Below are 23,434 nucleotides of genomic sequence, written 5' to 3' on the forward strand. Positions count from 1 at the left end.
AGACAATGGATGAAAAATATGCGATTATCAAGGTTGCTGAAAAACACTGCAAAGGATTTTTTTTTTCAACTGCAACCAAAGCTCATGGAGCTTGTAAATCCTCTACTATATAAGAGAGCCATTGGTCTGTCTGTCTGTCTGTCTGTCTGTGTGTCTGTCTGTGTGCTGCCATTTTTCTCAGAGATGGCTGAACGGATCGTCGTCAAACTTTCAGAGGTTCATCAATGAGTGCCTGAGAGTGTTTTAGGCAAAAAAAAAACATTTGAAAAAAAAGTTCGTTTTTTTGGATTAAAAAAAAACAAACAAAAAAAACATAGTGCCTAAACCTTTTTGATTGATGACAGTTATAATTATATACAAGTACACATTCACATAAATAAATACAAAACAATTCGCAAACATTTGAACCTGGAAGTGTACAAAGAAGTGCAACAAAACAATTCTGGAAGTGTACGAAGTGGGTCGTAAGGCTTCTTCTTCCAGAAAGTCATCATACTTCACTCAGAAACGTGATGAATGGAACATTCAGCAACATATATTCAACAAAAAGGTGAAATGATGATTGTGATGGATTTTGATTTGGATGTAATTGCTTTTCTATTATATTTGCCTTCATTTCAAATATGTTAATGTTTTTTTTTCGCTTGAACAATGCCGGGTACTCCAGCTATAAACAATGATATACTTTACTCGGTGTACAAATACAAATACAACTTTGGCTGGGGGGTAACATGGGCTATCTGGCCGTGGCCTAATGCTGGGGTGTGGGGGACTGGGAGAGGGGCGTCAATTCTCTATGTAAATGTGTACCGTGTAGCGCCACCTGGTGTTGGTGGCAGAGGGTATTACAATTTTCTTTTTTTACCTGGGCAACACTGAGGTTAGAGGGTATTACAATTTCCTTTTTTTACCTGGGCAACACTGAGGTTAAAGCACTCTTTGCACGGGTAAATTTTTCTCCTTCTCATCCCCCCTCCCCCAAAACGGAGGGGCCTGTCAAAGCCACCTCCCCCCCCCCCCCCCAAAAGATGTATATGTAGTATATCTTTCCCCTCCCTCTCCCTTCACCTCTCGCATCCCTCCCCCACTTCCACTCCCCCCACTCCCTTCCTCACCCCTCCCTCTCCTGCCTCCTCCCTCCCCCCCAGCAACGCCAGGTACTCTTGCTAGTACATTATATGTAGGACAAGAACATTCACAGACAACTGGTAAAACACAAGGGTGACCAGAATATATCTAGCAAAAAGAGTATATACTATCAATATATTTGACATTTTGGTGATATTCGTGAGGATCGATGGTTTGCTGTAACCACAGATGCACACAATTGGTTTGTGGATCAAGGACCGAAGCAAATTTGGAAGCACTTCTGATGAGTGCAACCACATACCAGAAAAGAGAAGCAGGATGTATCACTGACTAATTGAAGACCCAAGTGGAAGAAGTGCTTAAGTCACAAAAGAACTATGCAAATTTATTGCAGACTAGCAAAGGTACCCGTCAATGATGGGGGGTGCATACATGTCTCACCTGAAATGAGTAATTTATTTTGGAGTGTGTATTGATAGAAAAAGGAATTTAGTATAAATATTCAGTGAGCATATGTCACAATGGGTGCGGCTGGTATCCTCGACAACCTCGTTCCATTCTATCAGCTAAGATTTCCAATCCATACTTGTTGTACCTCCGAAGTACTGCTCGGGAGTGAAGATGATATTATGAAAGCTCAGCTGGGAAACGGGTTTGGGCATGTTTTAGGCCTACAGCCTGATGGAAGATCACCAAAGTTCTTTCCATACCAACCAACCACCTCCAGGCACCTATCCCTCTCCACATTGTTTCTTCAGCTCCGATCTTCCCCCTCTCTCTATATTCACCATAGCTTTGCTTTCAGCAATTTCCCACAGCATTTCATTCTGGTTTCCCATTTGATGATCAGTAGTTTCAGTTTCACGTTTCAACATCAGTTTCACTTTGAGATATCAGTTTAGATTCATTATCGCAACTTGTGATGCGACGCGAATAGTGCACAGAAAAGGTCGCCAAAACCGATTTTGGGAGGAAATATTTTCAAATGATCTAAGGGGTCTAAAAAATTTTTAGGGTCATAAAGGGGTCTAAAGTGTTTAAAGAATCAATGATCTTAAAAGGGCCAAATGGGGTCTAATGGTGTCCAAGGATGAAAGAGCAAAAGGGGTCAAAAGTGTTCAAATGGTCTTAAATTGGCCAAAGTGTCTTAAAAAGTCAATATCTTAAAAAGTGTAAAGGGTCAAAAGGGGTTTAAGGAGTGTAAGGGGTTTAAAGGTGTGTAAATGGTCATAGGGGACTAAGGGGTGTAAAGGGTATAAATGGATCTAAGCGGTGTTATGGGTCTAAGGAGTGTTAGGGGTCTAAAGGGGTGTAAATGGTCGAAGGGGTGGGTCGAAGGGGTGTAAGGGGGTCTAAAGTTGTGTAAAGGGTCTAAGGAGTATTAGGGGTCTAAAGGGGGTATAAATGGTCGAAGGGGTCTAAGGGGGGTGTAAAGGGTCTAATGGGTGTAAAAGGTCTAAGGAGTGCAAGGGGTCTAAAGGGGTGTAAATGATCTAAGGGGTGTAAAGGGTCTAAAGGGGTCGAAGGGGTTTGATGCGTCAAAGGGGTGTAAAGGGTCTAAAGAGGTCTAAGGGGTGTAAAGGGTTAAAAGGGGTCTAAATATGTTCTAAGGGGTGTAAAGGGTCTAAGGGGTGTAAAGGGTCATTGGTTTCTAAGGGGGTGCAAAGGGTCTAAGGGGTGTAAAAGGTCAAAAGAGTGTAAAGAGTCAAAGGGATCTAAGGGGGTGTATAGGGTCTAAGGGGTGTAAAGGGTCTAGAGGGGTATAAGGGGTGGAAAGGGTATAAAAGGGTCTAAGGGGTGGAAAGGGTCTAAAGTGTGTAAAGGGGTGAAGGTGTAGTAAAGAAATTACCTCGGGTTCGTAAATAAATCAACTCGGGAGTGCAACACAACAATTACGGGCAAAAATGACCTCCTCATCACCGTCACGGTATAAAGCCCATTTTCAGGTATATCGTGGTTAAAAATCTGATGGTAGAAGGTTTCGTTGTGATTAACCTTGGGAGCTCAAAGCAGTAAGATCCCAAACAAAGCAAAACAACAACTCACCTTGTTGTGAGGATGAGGTAATCATTGGAGGGTCACCCGTTGTCAAGTGGCGGTTTGTAGTTGGTGTCACGTGGGTCCTTTTTTTCTCCAATCTATTTTTTCACACTTGAGAGTGATGTTAGATGAGCAGTAAAATTACCTTTAAAACGATCTATTGGTTGCATTTGTACTATTTTCGGTTTTTGTATAATTAGCGCATTTGAGAGGTCACTTCTTTGCCAAACTTACCGATCATGGTAACATCTTAATTAAAAGTTGTTTTTCACATATGATAACATATTTGATGATCGGAGCTCACCATCAAACTAATTATATCGATACTAATTATATATGTTGAAATCCGATAAAAAGTGGGCTTTTTATAAAGATTTGTATATGTGGATCAATCCTCGGAGATCATGGCGACAGGTGGCGGCTCGGATGGTTGAAGTGATGAATTGTGAGAAAATAACTGTTTTAAAACCCCTATTTATGTGCAGGTTGGTAAAATATGTCATCCTATAAAGTTTCGTGCCGATTAACCTTGGGAGCTCAGAGGAGTAGGTTCACAAACAAACAAACAAACTGACATTTCACTTTTATAGATACCCGTCCTCCTTTGGGATTGTTACCATACTGTAGATATGGAGTTCCTGGTTCTCACTTACTTTGCCCAAAATTGTGACTTAAGCACTTCTTCCACTCAGGTCTTCAATTGAATATGACCAATGAAGTAGGAATTCCGAGATATTGGCCAGCTGTTCTCATGGATGACATAAATATATATATATATCTGTGCAGTGTCTGTCTTGTGTTGTCACTGAACTACTCCCTCAAACTTTTGTGAAATCGCACTATTCCAACTTGACCCACGGCAGGAGTATGCGCTCTACTGAATGGCGTTCTAGTTTTACCTTGTGAGACATAATCCGTGGCTAGTGCTCACCACTAAAGCCAGCTAGGAGGTACTGCTTTCATTAAAATGATGATTTTGGTCCTCATTGGTTGGAAGTTTGGCCGTTTGGCCGTCCTCTTTGGCCGTTTATACGGTCTGCCGTCCGGACGAGAACAAATAAACTCTCGTGGAGGCGTCTCATGGGGACTCACTCCTATGGAGGAATCCGGAGATTAACAGAATCATCGGAACTTCAGCTTCTTGGTTTGGACATGTCTTCTAACCTCTGTTGGGATAAGTACATATCTGGTGTTGCTAAAAGTGCTTCCAAGTGAGTTGGTTGTCTTTATTGAGCACAGAGGTATTTACCTCCAGAGGCCATTTTGTACGTGTATAAGGTTATCCTTAATTTTATATACCTCCCCTCATGGAGTATTGTTGCCACATTTGGGCTGGAGCACCAGCCTGCCACTTACATATCTTTACTTGATAGGCTCCAGAAATGCATTGTCAACCTGGTTGGTGTGGAGATGTGTTCACAACTCTTCAACCACTCTTTCATTGTAGGTCTATTGCCACTCTTGGTTTGTTCTACAGATATTTTCATGGCAAATGTTATTTTGGACTTTCTAGCTTGGTTCCTCCCGTGCGAGTGATTGGACGTAAGACTCGGTTTACCATCTCTGCGCACGCATACACTACAGCTAATCCAAGATGCAGAACGAAAGGCTTTGCAGATAGTTTTATCTCTCACGCTGTCTCGCTCTGGAATTCACTACCTGTAACATGCTTCTCATTATCCTACGATCTACACGGTTTTAAGAGGAATGTCAATTCATACTTCCAACGGCTTTGAGGTTTAATTGCATTTTACCCAACCTCTGCTACTTCCTCTGTCTTGGATTTTTTCTTGTTATTATTTATTTATTTATTTATTTATATTTTGTTTTGCTTTATCCTTATATTTTTCTAACCTTCTCTTAGCCCCTTACCTAGAGTGGCTGTATGCTTTGGCTGGGGCAATATCCATAAAAAATACCTTGTGTGGAAGGAGGACAGGCAAACTGATCACAGAGATTTAGAGTGGACTATGTGTGGTTTTGTCTCTTGGATTGACGCAAGCTGGGTTCACCATGTGTTGGTGGAGCGTGGAGGAAGAGGACAGAGGGCATCCCCATGGGGTGTTCCTTAAGGGATAAAAGGGGTCCTTGAGGCCTGGTTGAGGAGGTAGATCATCGCTGGCATTCCACAGCAAACACCATCTTTATCGTGCTCGTTTTGGCTTCTGGGAGCTATCGTCGAGCACCTGGCTCCTGAAGTAGTCTATTTTCATTCTGGTGTCCACTCTGTGCATCAGATGAGGGAAGTCTTGCCTACAATTGGAAGTCTTGTCTACCTTCGTAATGCTCTCCACCCTCTTAGCACACCCCAATCTTTCCAGGTTTCCCCAATTCTCCCCAGAATCTTTTCCAGTTCTCCTCACAACTAGCGTGATCCTGCCCCACACATCCAAACTCATCCTCCTCCTTCTCCTCAGAACGAGCACAATCCTCTTGTGCTTTTTGTCAGCTCCACCCTTGTCTCCCTTGACAACCCACCACTCCGTATGTCAGCTACTCTTCTGTATGGTGCACAAAAAAGACAATCCTTAATTTGATGTGTCCCTTCTAATTACATCAATATTGTTCACCTACTCGCACACGGACCATGCAACTCTATACATTTCTATCTGTTCTAAGGTAATATCTATGGTGGTGGCGCTTCAGGCTGTGGTGTCCGGAATCCAAACAGAGTCGCCAAAAGGTAGCAGGTGCACAGAAGGGACCATCTCGAACCCCCAGAGGTCTCAACCCCCCTCCAAGGTCCGGCAACCCCACTGGCCCGAAATACTCACTCGGACAGCGTCCCGATGGACAAGGGGCTCCACACTCCACCACACCTCCAGTGGGGCCCGGGTCGGCCCCAACACCTGTGGTTGTAATCCACGTCCAAATCCTGCCAGCTTCCTGGCACAACCCAATTTCACAGGGGGGCAATTTCCCACGAGGACGGCTCCCTTAACCTCCCCTGCTCCAAATTCCGCAACCCGGTACCAACTCCCACCAAGGCTGCTCCAAAACAATTTCGCATTTAAATTTAATGGCCTCGCATTTCCAAATGCGGCTGCACGTAGTCTATGGGACCACAAACCAAAAGATGCTTAGAAATCAAATTTTGTGGCACTGATAGGGAATAAAATTATGATTAGTGTTTCTTAATGAAAATGATGTGCCAAATACGAATCTGAACTTCCACAAGCAACATTGCATACCAAACGTGACATAATTAACTTTTAATCGATATGCCCTGATGAGCATTACAACACACTCACACAGATTAATGGCGGATTGTTTCTGATTGTTTCTGTAATTATAAATATTGAAATGCATGCAAATTATGTGCTGAGAGAGTAAAAAAAGTAAACGTTATTTGTAACTATAAATTTGCACAAGAATAAAAATGAATGAGTCTGGTGACTCCCTCATCAGGGTCACCACACAACTCTTTTACTCCACAGATGCAATCTTTCATCAGGTTGTGACATTTCTCCCCAATACATCATTATGTTTCAAACACTTGGGCCAAACCAATGAAAAATTACAAACCTGCATCAACAGTTTCTGCCTGCATCAGCTTATCCTCTTGCAATTGCCCAACAATCTTGATTCTTTTTTACCGAATGCCCCTTTGTGTGACTTTTGTGACTTTTACCTGTGACTGCAGTTGTATCTGCCCACTTGTTGAAGGACCTGGCTGAGCAGTTGCAAAGAGTCAGAGGCAGCACATTTTTCATAGCTCTGGCAACCTTCTGCAAATCTGTGAATTTGCCATAGAAACAACTGTGATATCCACAGCCATCCGGTACATCTGTAAAAAACCAAACAACAACAAAACACTGTTTTTAACAACTACCAGATGAAACAAACAATTCCTTTGAATGAAGCGACCAATTCCCAAACTCAGCCAGCAAAAAGCACATCAATCTGAGTAATTCACCAGCTTTGACTGATTGACACAAGTTAAACTGTTTATTTGAAAATGATGAGTAATCAGGGCTAAGAGAATCATCTTCTCTTTGGCACAGTACAGATGTCATTATATGGGAATTACCAATTGAGGCAGGATAATAGGTTTGCACTGCAGACACGAGGTCCACACTTCTGACTTGGACGTCCATAGACGGGCCATTGTGGTAGAACAGTGAATCGTCATTTGACACAGACGTGGCCCAGAATAAGCTTGTAATCTGTGACTAATGTTTAGGTAAATCTGCATAATTACCAGTGTTTTTGCCTCGGGAGGTTTCCATTGTCATAACGAGTGCCAGGCCATCAATGACCAGACAGCTTGTCCCAGGAGCTGAGGGCAGGGCCGTCGAGAGCCAGAATGGACTAAGTCTCTGGTCCCCTTCATCCGGGCCCCTTTCAAAAAAAACTTTTAAAAATCAACCTATAACTACGAAGGTTTCCGTATCTTCGTCAGAACAAGCACATGCCATGGTTAAACGAAATTGGAGTGTTATTCGTTTATTGCATTTTGAAGCATTTCACTAAAGTTACTTCAAAATATGCATTTTAAAGAAATCAATTTGTTAGGTGCCTAAAACACTCCACGACCTTCACCCAATAAGGAAAATTTATATTTAATATGATATCACAAACACATACATACGCAAACACACACACACATAAACATACACACACAAACACACACACACACACACATATAAACACACACACACACACACACACACACACTTATAAACACACACATATAAACACACACACATGAAAACACACACTCATGAAAACACACACACACACACACACAAACAAACAAGAAAACCAACAAACAAACTGGAAATCGGTCAGAGACCGAGGACTTGCCAGAATTAAAAATATGGTGTCCGAACCACGTGACCGATGACGTCATCATTATTTGTTTTCAAAACTAATTTATTCCTTGATGATGCTCAATAAATTGCATCTTGATCGGATGAAGTTTTGTACCTGTCGAATTATGACTTCATAATGGAGGCACCAATGACATCATCATTAACATATTTTATTCCCCATGGAGAGTTCTTTACAATGAGCCATATCTCAATTTTTTAGCTGCGACGAGCAGCTCTATGAGAGGACCGAGTTGTTGTTCTTGTTGTTGGGGTGCCTTATTGAATAGCGCATGCGCATACACTCAGACGTGCGTTGGTATGAGGTAAGAACATATTGCAACGGATATCCTCATAATTCTACACGTCGCAGCTGGTGACCACACTGTGGTCATTTTTCTCTTGTTCTATTCAGCACTTTTGGAGATATAGAGGTGCAAAGTTTTTCGGTTTTTCCAAGATAGCGGCCGAACCACGTGACCGATGATGTCATCATTATTATTTTTTTCTCCACCAGTTTATGCCGTCATGTCACTCAAGAAATTGCATCTTGATTGGATGAAGTTTTGTACTTGTCGAATTATCGAATTATGACGTCATAATGGAGGCCTTGGGCCGAGAGAGTTAAACATTGGGCACAGTCTATTCCAGAGCAAGACAAATATGTGTGTAAAGTTTATATGTGCAACGGTGTAGACGTAGTACTGCGCACAAACAGACAAACAGACAAACCAACCAACCAACATACTTGCCGGAATCTTTTCCGGCAAGTAACAAGAAAACAAGGACAGATACATTCAAAGTACACCGCCCCCATGCCAAATAAATAAATATCCTCCAGCGTGACATTGCTGGGGTGCCTTTGGCACCCGGCAATACCATAGTGCAGCTCATAGAGACTGAATTTGGAGGGAGAGGTGTACAATAATTGATTAATTGCAGAATTAAAATCAACAAATAATGATCATACAGTATTGCTTAATCAATTGACTAATAGCATACCTACACCACCGGTGCTTCATCCAAAGCTGTAACTTTTTGATAATTAATTAAATAAGTCATTAATCGAAAAAACAACAACTCGGAGCACACTACCCTATACAATCCTACCTAGACTAAGGTATTTCATTACCTACCCCCACAAACGTAATAATATACATACACATACACATGTGGTTTCATACGTGAATGAGCTTCCCCAGCATCCCACCCCTTGTCTATTGATCCATTTCCCACTGTCCATGCACTACCTTTCCCGCTCTTACCCACCGGAAGTACTTTGGCTGTACTTTTACCCTCACGACCACCTCCTGTTTGTCTGTGTGCTGTACTGTCTCCTCTTGACAGAGATGACTCTCTACATATCCTTCTCTGCCAACATAGACAATCTTATCACCACTCATCCCAACTCGCTCTTTCTTCTTCATATGCATTGCTTTAATATGTCACCATGCCAATTGGATGGGTGTTGGTACGTCTTCAACCAACCATGGTTTTACAGTAAAGTATTTCTGTGAATCCATGGGCCTCGCCTAATCAGTGAGGTATCACCAGCATCCTGGACAAATTCCAAATTTCTGCTCCATTCCAGAGGGAGAAATGCATCAGCAGCATAGCTGTGTCCCCAGCAAATGATGCTACTCACAGACATGTGTTTCATATGAAAGAAGAAGAAATAAAAGAATGGCCCAGTCTGCAGCTGGCATCAGAACAGGAGAGTTTATGGCTGATGGTGAGGTTTTACGTTTGGAGATGTTTAACCTCTTAATGTGGCTGACCATAAGTGGGTTTGATTGATGATGCTTTTTGAATGAGTGGGGTAAGACTGTGGGATATGCCAGGATTGAAAGACATGTTCCATTTGTACAACCAGAATCTAATCAATTGCAGATCATTTGAGAAAGAGAGACAGATAGAGAGGGAGAGGGAGAGGGAGAGGGAGAGGGAGAGGGAGAGAGAGAGAGAGAGAGAGAGAGACAGACAGACAGACAGACAGCTTGCTCCTACCTGCTGGCCAGTGGGATGGCATACAATAATACACAATTTAGAGTCATCCATAAAAACAGAGTGAGTTTTCAGAACATCAGAGAGGTAAATTGTGTGAGGGTGGAGCAAGACTGGACCCAAGACACTATCTTGAGGCACTGTAATCTCCATTGGGAGAGAGAGAGGGGAGCTGATTCCATTGATAGATATGTGTTGACTGCATGAATTGAGGAAGTCATAAAGCCAGGTATTAAGGTGACCATGTATGGGATGCTACAGGTGGTGTCCCTGGCAAGCAGAGCGGGATGCCAGACTCTGTCGATGGCCAATGCCCGAGATATTTCAGGGAGATGGTGCTTACCTCTCCTTTGAGATGCAGTCTCCAATAATTGCTGAGTGATAAGCATCAAGATGTCCATCGTTGAGTGACCAGGACAAAATCTAAACTGTTTGTCAGAAATCTTGCTGTTTGAAAAAGAAAGACTTGACGACTTCAGCAGTGATGACGGATTCCATTTCTTCGCTTAAAAATGAAAATAAAGTCTCTATTCTGTACTTCTTAGGATCTATCTTTGCACCCTTCTTGCTCAAATCGTAATCAAATAATCAGAGCTATTTTGCTCCGACAAAGGGTTAAGACAGGAAAGGTCAGCTTTGCCTTGTTTCACATGGCAGTTTGCATACTTTGATCTCTCAAGACCTTCGCTTTCTGCCCACCTTTATTTCTTTGAACCCATCCTTGTCCTCTGGAAGTTACCTCTCTCAATTTGTCCTTTCAAACTCTTCCTTCCAAAGACTGCATACCTCATAATATCATGTTTTCTTTTGATCCTGGATGTTTTTGTCTGGTAGTTGCTTGTCTGCCTCTTTCCCTCCACCCTGGAACATATGATGAAATTGCTGAGGGGAAGATAGATGTTCAGCATGTTCTGAAAAAACCTGGACAATTTTAGTTGTTAATATATTTAGTACCACAAATGATACAACAATACCCTTTGTTTTATATGAAACAGAAACTCAAAAGTTTTCTTTATCTTCAGGTCTGGTGGTTTAATGTAAAACAAAATGGCGACTCCACAGGAGTAAGCTCGGTGCGTCGAATGCTTCACAGAGATGAGATCCGACACACAAGTCCAGCATAATTTCAGTACAAGGTATGGAAGGAATCTGCCATCATGCACTAGTATCAGAGAATGGTACAAGGGATTTAAGGAGACTGGAAGTTGTCAGAAACAAAAACGTACCGGTCGACCAAGCACAAGTGCAGCAGATGTTGAACAGTGCGTGAATCATTTCAACAAAGTCCCAGAAAATAAATCCGACGCACATCAAGAGAATGGGAACTACCAACAACCCCTGTACACAGGATTTTGCATTAAAGACTGAAGCTTTGTGTCTATAAGATGCATATTCTGCAGGAACTCAAACCAAATGACGAACCCAAACGAAATGTGTTTGCCGTGGAAATGGTTCAATTGCATAGATGACGAAAACTACCTGAAAAAGGTCATGCTCACAGATGAAGCTTGCTTTCATTTATCAGGGAAGGCCAATGGCAGAATGTGAACATCTGGGGCTCTGAAAACCCACACGTGGTCATTGAGCACATACGCAACAATCCAAAGGTCAATGTGTGGTGTGGCCTTCTCCATGACCACTTGGTGGGTCTGTTTTTCTTTGCGAAGGATGCAGTGACCTCAACAATTTACATGAACATGTTGGAAGGATTCATTTTCTCACAGATTGAAGACCTACAACCCGACATCATTTTACAACAGGACGGCGCTCCCCCTCATTGGGCCTTAGTCGTTCGAGCTGTCCTGAATGATAAATTTCCAGGTCGCTGGTTTGGCTGAGACAAACCAACCGCCTGGCCTCCACGATCACCATATATAACCCCCTTGATTTTTTTTTCCTTTGGGGGTTTCTCAAAGATATTGTCTCCAACACCAAGGTGGCAAAACTGCAGGATCTTCTTTCTGAGATCACAGCTGCATGTGCATTGGTGGACGCAAACATGCTGAGCCAAACATGGCAAGACTTGTGTACCGCCTAGATGTCCTGCTCGCAACAAACGGAGCTCACAGTGAAGTGTATTAATGGTGTGCATAAAACATTATGAGTCTCTGTGTCATATAAACCAAAGGGTATCATTGTATCATTTGTGGTTCTAAATATACGTATTAGTAACCAAAGTTGTCCAGGTCTTTCTAGAACATCCTGTATGTCTTGCTTGAGTAGGTTTCATGGTGAAATGGCTCACTTTTCCAAAGTAGTAATAAGCAATGGTTTTGCAAATACTGTAATAAAATGTTTCCACAAAAATGGTCACCGATGTAGTAATCTTGAAGCCGATGACATTAATTTCTGCTCACGCATTGTTTTTGAATGCGTGATCACTGAGTTGATATAGTAGGAAGTAATATGTCGTTTATTGACAGTGATATATGATAAAATCGTCTCAAATGTAATCTTGTAGTCCAAGTGAAATATTGTGTCATCTTGTTTTTTCTTACCAGGCACTTCTCCCTGTATTGAAGAGATCAGCACAAATGACACCAAGCGGGAAGGCAATCGTTGTGAACATTTCATCATCAGCAGGCTGCATCAAGCAAACGCCATTGAATTATAAATTTGGGAACCTTTTCCCATACAGAGTCAGTAAGGTTAGTCCAACCGAGTTTTTGTTTCCATTTTAAACTAGAACGGCACTCGGTAGAGCACATACCTCCGCCAGGATGAACAGTTTATGGTTTCTATCCCACTGATGGGTCGGATCTGGATTCGAACCTGAACCAAAATCGAATCGGCTTGTTCTTGTCACCTAATCAACTCCCCAACCAAGTTTATTCATAACTCGTCCACAACTTTTTAATATGTTACAAGTCAGGAGACGATGGTTCATGAGCGAGTGGTATTCAATGACAAAGGATGGACTATCAAGTCGATCATCACGATCATCGACGATTGATGCATCAAATCGGGGCCATAATCAGTTATGAGGTTAGTTAGCTACACAATACCGAAAATTCGGTTCGATTCCGACAACTTTGAAAATTTTACCTTTGTGACCTTCAAAGGTCAAAGGTCGAAGATTCTGAAATTTGTTGGAAAACTTGTATTTCATGATGTATGTGATAATATAAGATCATGTACCACATTTCACCCTATCAGGAAGCGAACAATGTAATAAAACCATCAAAAATCGACTTTTCTAAATTTCGTGACCTTGTGACCTTGACCTTGGGGCGAAAATGAAAAATCGAGCTCCGTGGGACTAGACACATGACATTGGCCTAACCAAATGCCAAAACCCCTGTCAGATTCCACCAACTCCCTCGGAGAAGATGTAGCTTGAACTCGATTACACCCGAAGAGGACATCTTTTTCAGGTGTGACTCCACCCACAATGGGCGCAAGACGCCAACTCTAGGCAGGACACAACTAGATCATGATATCAACCACCCACCCAAGTTTCATCAAGATCGGATGATATCATCGGGTAATTATGCTGCGGACAGACAGACAGACAGACAGACAGACGCACCCCCATGACGAATATAGTGGTCACTTGATAACTCGTGAACCAATATATCGCTTTTCGCCCGATCTCTCACTGGTGAAGAATCACTTCAAAAATTAAATAAATTTTCACATCCCAATCCATATTCAGATCTTCACCAAAATCGAATCGATTAGTCCTTGTCACACATCCAACCTTTCCACCAAGTTGCATCCAAATCCGTTCACAACTTTTTGAGATATCTTGCTGTGTATCGTTTTTGGCCCCATCTCCCAATGGTGAAGAATCACTTAAAAAGTTATAGTATCCGGATCCGAATCCAGTTATTCACCAAAATCTAATCATTTCGTCCTTGTCACATACGCTACATCTCTGCCTCATTTCGTCTGAATTCGTCCACAATATCTTGAGATATCTTGTTCACAGACAGACAAACAGACAAACAGACAGGGGTGAAAACATAACCTCCATCCATCCACCTCTGGTGGCGGAGGTAATTAGTCTTTGGAACCTGGAAGAGTTTGCAAGTATTTCACATGCTGAACAAGAACATTATGAAATATCAGTTTACTTTTACGTGAAATAAAAGGACATTAGTGGCTATCCAATGATTACAGATGCACGATCGAAGGAAAAATAAAATGGAGAAAAGGAAGATAACGATAAAGGATAGGTGGGTATTGGTGTGTAATTGGAGTAGGGAGAGAAGGAAAAGAGTTTCTGAGAAGATAAGAGAAGAGGGGATAAAGTGGACATGCATGCTGCAGATGGAAAAGGTGTGTGGGTGGGTTGATAGGGGATAAACAATTGCACCTTGACATCAGAAGCAGTGAAGGATTCCATGACATTTTTGTAATTGGAAGCGAACACACTGGCCTATAGTGGTGTGGTCTGTTTTTGACATCCTCGTTATGGATGGGAGTGATGCTTCCTGAGACTTCCATGCAGATATGAGGCAACCGATGCAGACGGAAGGTGGTCAAAGGAGAACAGACTGAATAGGACAAATAGAGGGGATAGTTTTCACGGTTTAGTTTTAAAATGTTTAAACTCTCCCCTGAAGTGTTGTATTGTGTTGTATATTATAACACACTTTTCTTCTTCTTCTTTAAAAGGTTGCTTTCGGTTTGCTCACCAAATCTCTTCATTTCAAATAAAATTTCAATCTCTTCCAGTTCTTCCTTCCTACATTCCCTAAATTCACCTGCATTCCACCCCTCCTCCAACGTTTTCAAATGGATCTCTGACTCGAAAATCACAAGAAACTCATTTTGCAATAAATGTTCGTTTTCCATTAATCGTCGAACACTTTCGAAAATCCAAACTCACCCCCTCCCCTCCTAAACTCCCCCCTCGCTGCTCCCCTCCTACATTCCCCCCCCCCCACCCCTCCCGGCCTCCCCTTCCAAACTCCCCCCTCACCCTGCACTCCTAAACTCCCCCCACACCCTGCCCCTCCTAAACTCCCCCCTCACCTCTCCCATTCAAAACTCCCCCTTCCCTTCAAATCTCCCCACCCTCCTTTTTTCTCCAATTCTCCCCTCTCACCTCTCCTCCTCAAAGCGTCCGTCCTCCCCGCTTCCTCTCCCTTCCAACTCTCACCTCCATCTCCTACAAACCTTCTTCCTCGCTCTGCCCCCCATCAAACAACACTTCACTGTGCCACATCCCATCACCATCAAACCTTTTGTCCTCCTCATCCTCATCCTTCCCTTTCTCCTAGCTCTTCTGAAATATCTGAGACACTATCAATAGCTCTCCCGACCTCCTCCTCATCTTACCCTACCCCTCCCCTGTCCTGAATCCGATGTTCCCCCTTCCTCTTCCTTAACGGTATGGACCTCAAACATCCGGGGCCTTCACTCAAACCCGATTGATCTCTCCATTCAGGTTGCTTCTGACAAACGAGACTTGATCTGCTTAACAGAAACTTTCCTCCTTCATGATGTCTCTGATTCCTTGATATCTCTCCCTGGTTACTCCCTCCTCCTGTACGATAGAACTGAGCCTCGTCCTGGAGGTGGAGTTACTATCTTTATCAAAAACTCCCTTCCTCACTCTCCCTGCAATGCCCTCTCGACACCTCACCCCCAGGAGTACCTCTGACTACGGCTTCCAATTCGCTCCCACCTTTTGTACATATGTGTGTTGTACCGTCCACCAAACAGTGATGACTCCATCTACATCTTGCTGTCTGATAAAATGGACCAAATTCTATCTACTCATCCCAACTCCCTCTTCCTCATATGTGGTGATTTCAACTGTCATCATGCCAGCTAGCTGGTTGTGGGTACCTCTCTCACCAGCCATGGCACCTCAGCAAAGGACGTCTGCAACCAACTGGGACTGACACAATCTGTCAATTTCCCGACCCGGATCTCAGTCGATGGAGCATCTTCTCTTCTAGACTTGATTATGACAAACATCCCTGCAAATGTCTGCTGCTCTTCTTCTGCTCTAATCGGTTCATCTGACCATATGCTTGTTAAAGTTGACATCTCTCTGGCCATTCTCAGAGAGCCACCTCAGCGTCAACGAGTCTGGCATTTCACTCAGGCTGACTGGCACAGTCTTCAAGCAGCCATCAATCATCTGGACTGGTCTCCCATCTCTACTGCCTCTGACATCAACTCATCCTGGGAATTCTTCCAAAGTAAATTGCCCTCTCTCATGCACAGATTTATCCTATCTCATCTTCAGTGTCATACCCTTCCTCCCGTCCATGGTACACTGAATCTTGTGGTGAAGCAGTTGCCCTGAAACAACTTACCTTTGCCTCCTGGAAGGCAAATCCAACGGAAGGCAATCTCATTTCCTTTCAAAAAGCCTGGAACAAGTGTATGTCCACCCTCAAGAGAGCCAGGAAACAATATATCTCTACTCTCAAGACTGAACTCTCAAACCTGTCTCCCTCTTCCAAATCCGGGTGGTGTTTGGTCAAATTGGTTTCTGGTGTTTGTTCCCCCTCCATCCCCTCCCTTACCTCAAATGGCTACACAGCTGACTCCGCACGTGAAAAAGCTGAATGCCTCAACTCTGTGTTTGCCTCAAAATCTTGTTTCCCAAACCCATCTCTCTCTGTACCCACCGTACCCAGTCGTACCCAGCTCCTCCTGGACTATGTGCCCTTCTCTCCTGATAAGGTGGAGAAGTTTCTGTCAATCCTCGACTGATTCTGCAACTGGACCAGACGGCATCAGCCCACGGGTCCTAAAATCCTGCTCTGCAGCTCTTTCACACCCTCTCTCTGTTCTCTTCACCCTCTCTTTTGCTCAAGGTCATCTGCCATCAGCTTGGAAATCAGCCAACATTACCACTTTACACAAAAAGGTGCTCTTTCACCTTTTTTTCAATCACCTTTTCAATCACCCTTTTCTTTTCAATCAGCTTTTCTTTTTTCACCTTTTCAATCAGCCAACATTACCGCTCTTTCACACCCTCTCTCCGTTCTCTTCAACCTCTATTTTGCTCAAGGTCATATGCCATCAGCTTGGAAATCAGCCAACATTGACTTAACACCTGCCGTCGATACGGTCTGGCACCCCGCTCTGCTCACCAAACTCTCCTCCTATGGTATCCATGGAAATCTCCACGCATGGCTTGCAGACTTCCTCTCTGATCGTAGTCAACGTGTGGCCCTGAATGGTTTTCTCTCATCGCCCCTTCCTGTTCAGGCTGGAGTTCCCCAAGGCAGTGTTCTGGGCCCTGTGCTTTTTCTGGTCTTCAGCAATGATCTCTCCGACTCTCTGGAAAATCCTCTCTATCTCTTTGCTGATGACTCCACTCTCTGCCGCTCCATACCTCATCGCTCAGATCGGCAGTCTGCAACCTCCTCACTCTGCAGACCCAGACCTGGAGAAAAAAAAATCACAGACTGATCAAACAAGTGGAACATGTGTTTCAATCCTGACAAATCTCACTCACTCACTATGTCTCTCCGAAAAGACCGTCTGGACAATCCTCCCATCTACTTTCTGAACAATCCTCTCCAATAAGTTTTGTCACTCAAGATTTTGGGTCTCACTATCTGCCATTATCTTTCCTGGGAAAACCACATTTCCAAGCTGGCCTCCAAAGCCAGTTGCCGACTGGGCATCCTCCGTCGTGCGAAGTCCTCCCTTGGCACACCTGAGCTCCTCACCACATACAAGGCTTTCATCCGCAGGTCATTGGAATACTGCTCTCCCCTCTGGGCTGGTGCTCCTGCCTAACACCTAGCTCGGCTTCACGCTGTTGAAACCTAAGTTTTCAGAATCATTGGAATCTCCCGCAATGAAGCTAACTCCGGAGGCCTTTCACTCGCTCACCGCAGGCAGTTTGGTGGTCTCTCTGTCTTCTACCGACTCCTCTCCGGCCTTGCTCAACCAGCTCTGTCTGTGCTATGTTCCCGAAATATTCCTACAGGTCGCACAAGATCTGCCTGCAACCCTCTTCTGGTGAAATTGCCAAAATCAAGACTCTCTATTCACCTTCACTCTTTCATTCCTCTTTTCTCCCGCCTGTGGAACAAACTCCCTCACTCTCTTCAATCCCACTCCTCCCTCCAGGTCTTTAAAACAGCTGTTCACCATCATCTCTTATCTTCCCCCATCCAAAACGTTTATCTTTTCTACCCTCGTTAATTCACCCCAGATCCACTTTTTTTGAAATAACGACTTCTTTCCTGGAAGTCCTAGCAGTGTCCATGTGTTTTTTTTACCTCTCCCACCCCTCCCACCCCCCCCCTTCCCATGCCCACCCCCTCAAGCCCTCTCCCTTCCACAGATCTCCTGATGTCCCTGCTCTCTGGTGATGTACTTGTGTGCTTCCCTCTCTCTCCCCATATTGTCTCCTGCTCCTTTTATCATATGCTTTTGTGTCAGTTTGTTTTTATGTGATTAATGTTAGCTCTTACACGAGCCTCGATCTTGTAAAGAAAAAAAAGAAGAAAAAAAAAGAAAGGAAAAACAGCAGAGCAGGATTTTAGGTCATGACCTTGATCACATCTGGGTGCATTGTGGAAGCAGGGTTAATGACGAAAATAACTTTCTCTACCTTTTTGGGTGAGGACACAGAGTCTTGTAGACAGTGGGTTGGCAGTGTGATTGGGACCGAACGGGATGAGTTGGGTTCATGAGATTTAGAGGCAATGTCATAGTTTGGAAATTTTGCCTCATCTCAGGCAAGGTCTGCAGTAATGCCATTGAGGTGAGGGAGGGGATGGGAGGGGAAGCATACACCAGCAAGTACTTGACAAGGCACTACCATGAATTGGAATAAGGAGACTGTTTGAAGAGTTCAGCTTTGACATTTGGAAGATGATGTTTTCTGACTTGCTACAACATGGACATACACCTGTTGCGAGCCATACGGAACAAATGGAAGCTACTCTCGGTCGAGTTAACTTTCCATGCAGAAAAAGCAGGCTACTTGACTTCACCAACCTCTCCACAGGATTAAACGTACTATGGTCCAGATGATGGGTATTAAAACCACAGACAATACCAGATGAACCGGTTCATGAGAGTAAGTAGACTTTGTGAAAGTATTCCCAGGCGGAATCGATACCGGATGTTGTGAAATAGTGGCCTAATCCTTTTTCGCGAGGGAAGATTGAAGTCCCTGGCAGTTGGCCTGTATAAACAGTCATATACCAAGGGAGGTTGGAGGTTGCTCCCATGTAATAGCCAGGAGATATGGGCCATGACAAGAGATTCATCAGAAGAGATTAGATGCAAAGTCAGTCATTACTAAGGTCCTGGAGGGAGAACGTACCAGTAGTAGCAATCTGAGTTCGTAAGTTTACAGAGTGGGTCAAACCCACAGAGCCACAGGACTTTTCTACCATACCATGTCTGGTTGATGCTGAGCCAACACTCCATCAGCAGGCCCTGTGATCGGTGAAATAATTGCAGGTGCAAAACAGAGTTGGCATTGGTGATTGAATTGATCCATTTCAGAGGAAATAGAGGTATATGGGGAATCGTCATCGTTGGGTGGACCACACAGACACCACACAGAGAAACATTAGGTGGTTATGGAGAGGTATATGGGGAATCGTCATCGTTGGGTGGACCACACAGACACCACACAGAGAAACATTAGGTGGTTATGGAGAGGTATATGCAGCCAGAGGTATTCCCGAGTGCTTGAAGAGGATTGTGAGGATATCGAGCAATCAGTATACGGGATTATAGGATTCAATATTGTCATATTTATAGTTTTCTCCACTTTCTTGAGAAATATGAAGTAAAATAACTTCACTACTTTTTAAATAATCTCATGAGAAGACTTTCATTTTGGAAGACCCAGTCTAGTTTAAGTGTATGACCTTTTTTGACAGCACTTGGTTGGGAATTTCTTCTTTTTTTTTTAAAGAAGAATTTCAGGGGACAGGATTTACAACTGTGGCAAGAGTAGAATGGGACGGGTTTCACAGGTTTCAAAAGATTACTGTGGGACAGGTTTTACAACAACCCCTTCCATCAATTACGTAGGTAATACAATTTACAAAATTACCACAATCAAGAAGCCGGAGGAATATATATGATTTATTGCTTTATTTTAACTTGCAGGATTGTACCAGATCGTATAAGTTGCACAATTACCATTTCATGGGGTCATTGCCCAAAATTTTGAATTTCAAACTGCACGGAGTTATAGTTTGTTGTCTTGTTGTTTAGGCAGGTCTCAACATGGCTTCAGTTTGCATGGCTGAGGATCTTCGAGCAGACGGTATCATTTGCTTGCCTCTTCACCCTGGCTGGGTGCGCACAGACATGGGAGGACAAAAGGTATCTGTGGATTCACAATTAACAACAAGGTCTTACACGCACAGACACGCACACAAAGGTGATACTTTGTTACCTGGAGGGCTCCCTTCCACTTTCTGAAACTCACCCATACGTGGAGATAGCAGTCAACAACAGCAACTTACACACACACACACACACACACACACACACACACACACACACACACTCTCATTCACTCACACACACACACGAAGGTGATACTTTGATACCTGGGAGGGCTCTGTTCCACCTTCTGAAACCTAACCATGTGTGGAGCAACTGGGCAAGAAGGACCTTAGTCAGGGAGGTGACAAAGAAACCAATGACTACTCTGACAGAACTACAGAGTTCCTTAGCTGAGATGGGAGAACCTACCGGTAGGACAACAGTCTCTGTAGCACTTCACAAATCTAGGCTTTATAGGAGAGTGGCCAGACGGAAGCCACTCCTGAGAAAAATGCACATGACAGCACGCCTGGGGTTTGCAAAAAGGCATGTGGAAGACTATGAGAGCATGAGGTAAAACATCATTGGTCTGATGAGATGAAAATTGAACCGTTTGGCCTGAATGCAAAGCACTATGTCTGGCAGAAACTGAGCACAGCCCATCACCCATCTAACACCATCCCTACAGTGAAGTATGGTGGTGGCAGCATCATGCGATGGGGATGCTTTGCAGTGGCAGGGAGTGGGGGAATTGTAAGGATAGAGGGAACAATGAATGGAGCCAAATACAGGCAATTCCTTGAGGAGAATCTGCTTCAGAGTACAAAAGACCTTAGACTGCGGTGAAGATTTACATTGCAACAGGAGAATGACCCCAAGCATACAGCCAAAGCAATACTGGAATGGCTTTAGAACAAGAACACGAAAGTCCTTGACTGGCCCAGGCAAGCCCAGACCTGAATCCCATTGAGAATCTGTGGAAAGACTTCAAGATATGCTGTTCACCAACGCTCCCCATCCAATTTGACAGAGCTTGAGCAAATCTACAAGAAAGAATGGGAGAAACTCCCCAAATCCAGATGCGCAAAGCTGATGAAGACATAGCCAAGAAGACTCGAACCTGTAATCGCTGCCAAAAGCACTTCTACGAAGTATTGACTCAGGGGGTTGAATAATTATGTAAATTAGATATTAGCCAGACACTAGATGTCTCAGTGCTATTTTAGGCCGACAGGATGGCCAGGAGGTACGCACAGTCACCTCTAAGCTGTCTACCCTGCGCTTGATTCCCGTCGCAATTATAAACTGTCATCCAGGTGTTTCACAAGCAAGGTGATGTGTCATTGTGTGTGCTGTTAAACACGTGTCCCATCTGCCAGCATTCGTTGGTGGACATTAAAGTTCAAGTTGGTGGACACCATGGCCAAGTTCTAAATTCCTGTTCTTACCAGTCATCATCAGCACAGCCACACACATGCCATTGATGCTATCCCACACCCTTGTGCTGTATACCAACGAACAAACGAAGTGCTATGTTAGTCAAGATGGCAGAGGACAGCACAACATTGTTAGTGCTGGAGCTAAGAGTTGGAATGGTTGACTAGAGATGAGGGATGGATGCACCATTATGATCCTGAGAGTAAGAGACCGTCAATGGAGTACTGTCACAAAGGAACACCAGCCTCGACTTAGCTACGTCAGTTTTTCATCTCTTCCACAAACTTAAAGAACACCTTTGTGGAGAACCTTTTTGTTCTGAAGACGATGTCAAGGCCACTGGTTAATTTAACTGGCTGGTTCAGTCAAGAGGATGCACAGTTCTATTGTGACGTCATCACTAAACACTTCTTGAACATTGGCAGAAATGTGTGGCCAGCAGTGGTTATTACGTTGAGAAATAAATATGCGTTTGATGGAATAAAGATTGATGTAGTACCTGTCTTTGTTTCATTCCAATATCTTTGCCTGTTTTGGAGAATAAGGGTGTGAGGCATTATTTTTCAGCATGCCCTCACATGTTCTAAATGTTTTACATATTTTAAATAACCTGCATGTACATTTGATATGATGTGAATTTTGATAATGAGAGACTTGGACTGAAGATAACCTTTACCTACAGATAAAAACCTATGATGATAACAGCTGCAATTATTGAAAAATAAAAGTGATGATCCTAAATTTGTTGTTGTTGTTGTTGTTCACATTGCAGGCACCACTCAGTGTGGAGGAGAGTGTGTCTTCATGTTTAAAGGTGATAAAGAACTTGACTATGCAGGACACGGGTTCTTTTTTGAGTTATGATGGTGAAGTTCTCCCATGGTAACTCTTGTGACGTCAACGTTTTACTCGTGGAAGAAGTGTTCGACGCTCATCGAAATACCAGGATCTCGTGATTTAGGAACATATCGTTTCATGCTGGGCCAGCGGTGCTTTATCCTCGTGTTCATGTTTGGTTTTGATGTTTTTTTATTGCACATAATGAATCATTAAGCATATATGACAATGGTGAGACAAATCACAATCTTGAATTTGCAGGTAAATTAATGAAGCATTGAAAATTATTATAATCTCTGGGTTTTCAATTCAGTGCACTGCAAATGCTTGTTTTAGAAAAGTGATAGTTTGCTCATGTTTAACTCATCGTTTTAATCCAAAATGTGCATTGTGCATTTTTAATGGTGAGTTTTTTTTAAAATTATCAGCAGGACACGGGTTCTTTTTTGAGTTATGATGGTGAAGTTCATAACTTACCATGGGATACGTTGGGATACGTTGGATTTGACTCGGTCATCTCTGTTTTGCTAAACTCAGACGTGGAATGCAAAGTCTGTCTTGGATTACAAAGAAATGAATACTGTACTTTCAAAATCCATGAAATATTCTCCAATACCTCAGGATAATTACTATGCATTGTTATCTCCCAGCATGCAAAACACGGTGTGTGGGAATTGGATATCAGTGTAATAATTGTGTTTGTTTCACAAAATGCTTCAGATAAAATGCCTGATTTGTCTCTTAAAAGGAAACATTTTATATGGCGATATGCTAAATTTCACGTGCATTATACAATAATGGAGAAAACAATGTAACATTACAAATTCTAGCTCGTCAAATAATTATTTCACAAATTCTAGCTCATCCAAGACTTCAGCAATGGAATTTTAATGTATGTGAAGATCTGTGTCTGTCTGTTTCTTTTTCTTTAACCACCATGGGATACAAGGTGCGGAAAAAGTTCTGAGCATTGGCCCTTCGTCAAAACAACA

The 23,434-nt window shown here is 43.1% G+C and overlaps 1 protein-coding gene across 1 annotated transcript in view; it reads left to right on the top strand.

Moving 5' to 3' along the window:
- Positions 1–23,121, top strand: part of LOC137433939 (C-signal-like) — a 59,160-nt gene extending 36,039 nt beyond the window's left edge. The window contains exons 4-6 of the mRNA XM_068126446.2: positions 12,446–12,592; positions 20,112–20,222; positions 22,378–23,121. Of these exons, the coding sequence (XP_067982547.2) occupies positions 12,446–12,592; positions 20,112–20,222; positions 22,378–22,491 (372 nt within the window). The 3' untranslated portion in view covers positions 22,492–23,121. The remainder of the gene's footprint in view (positions 1–12,445; positions 12,593–20,111; positions 20,223–22,377) is intronic.
- The last annotated feature ends 313 nt before the right edge of the window (positions 23,122–23,434 follow it).

Source organism: Myxine glutinosa, chromosome 10 (assembly GCF_964187855.1).
Source record: "Myxine glutinosa chromosome 10, kmMyxGlut1.1, whole genome shotgun sequence".
Lineage (NCBI taxonomy): Eukaryota > Metazoa > Chordata > Myxini > Myxiniformes > Myxinidae > Myxine > Myxine glutinosa.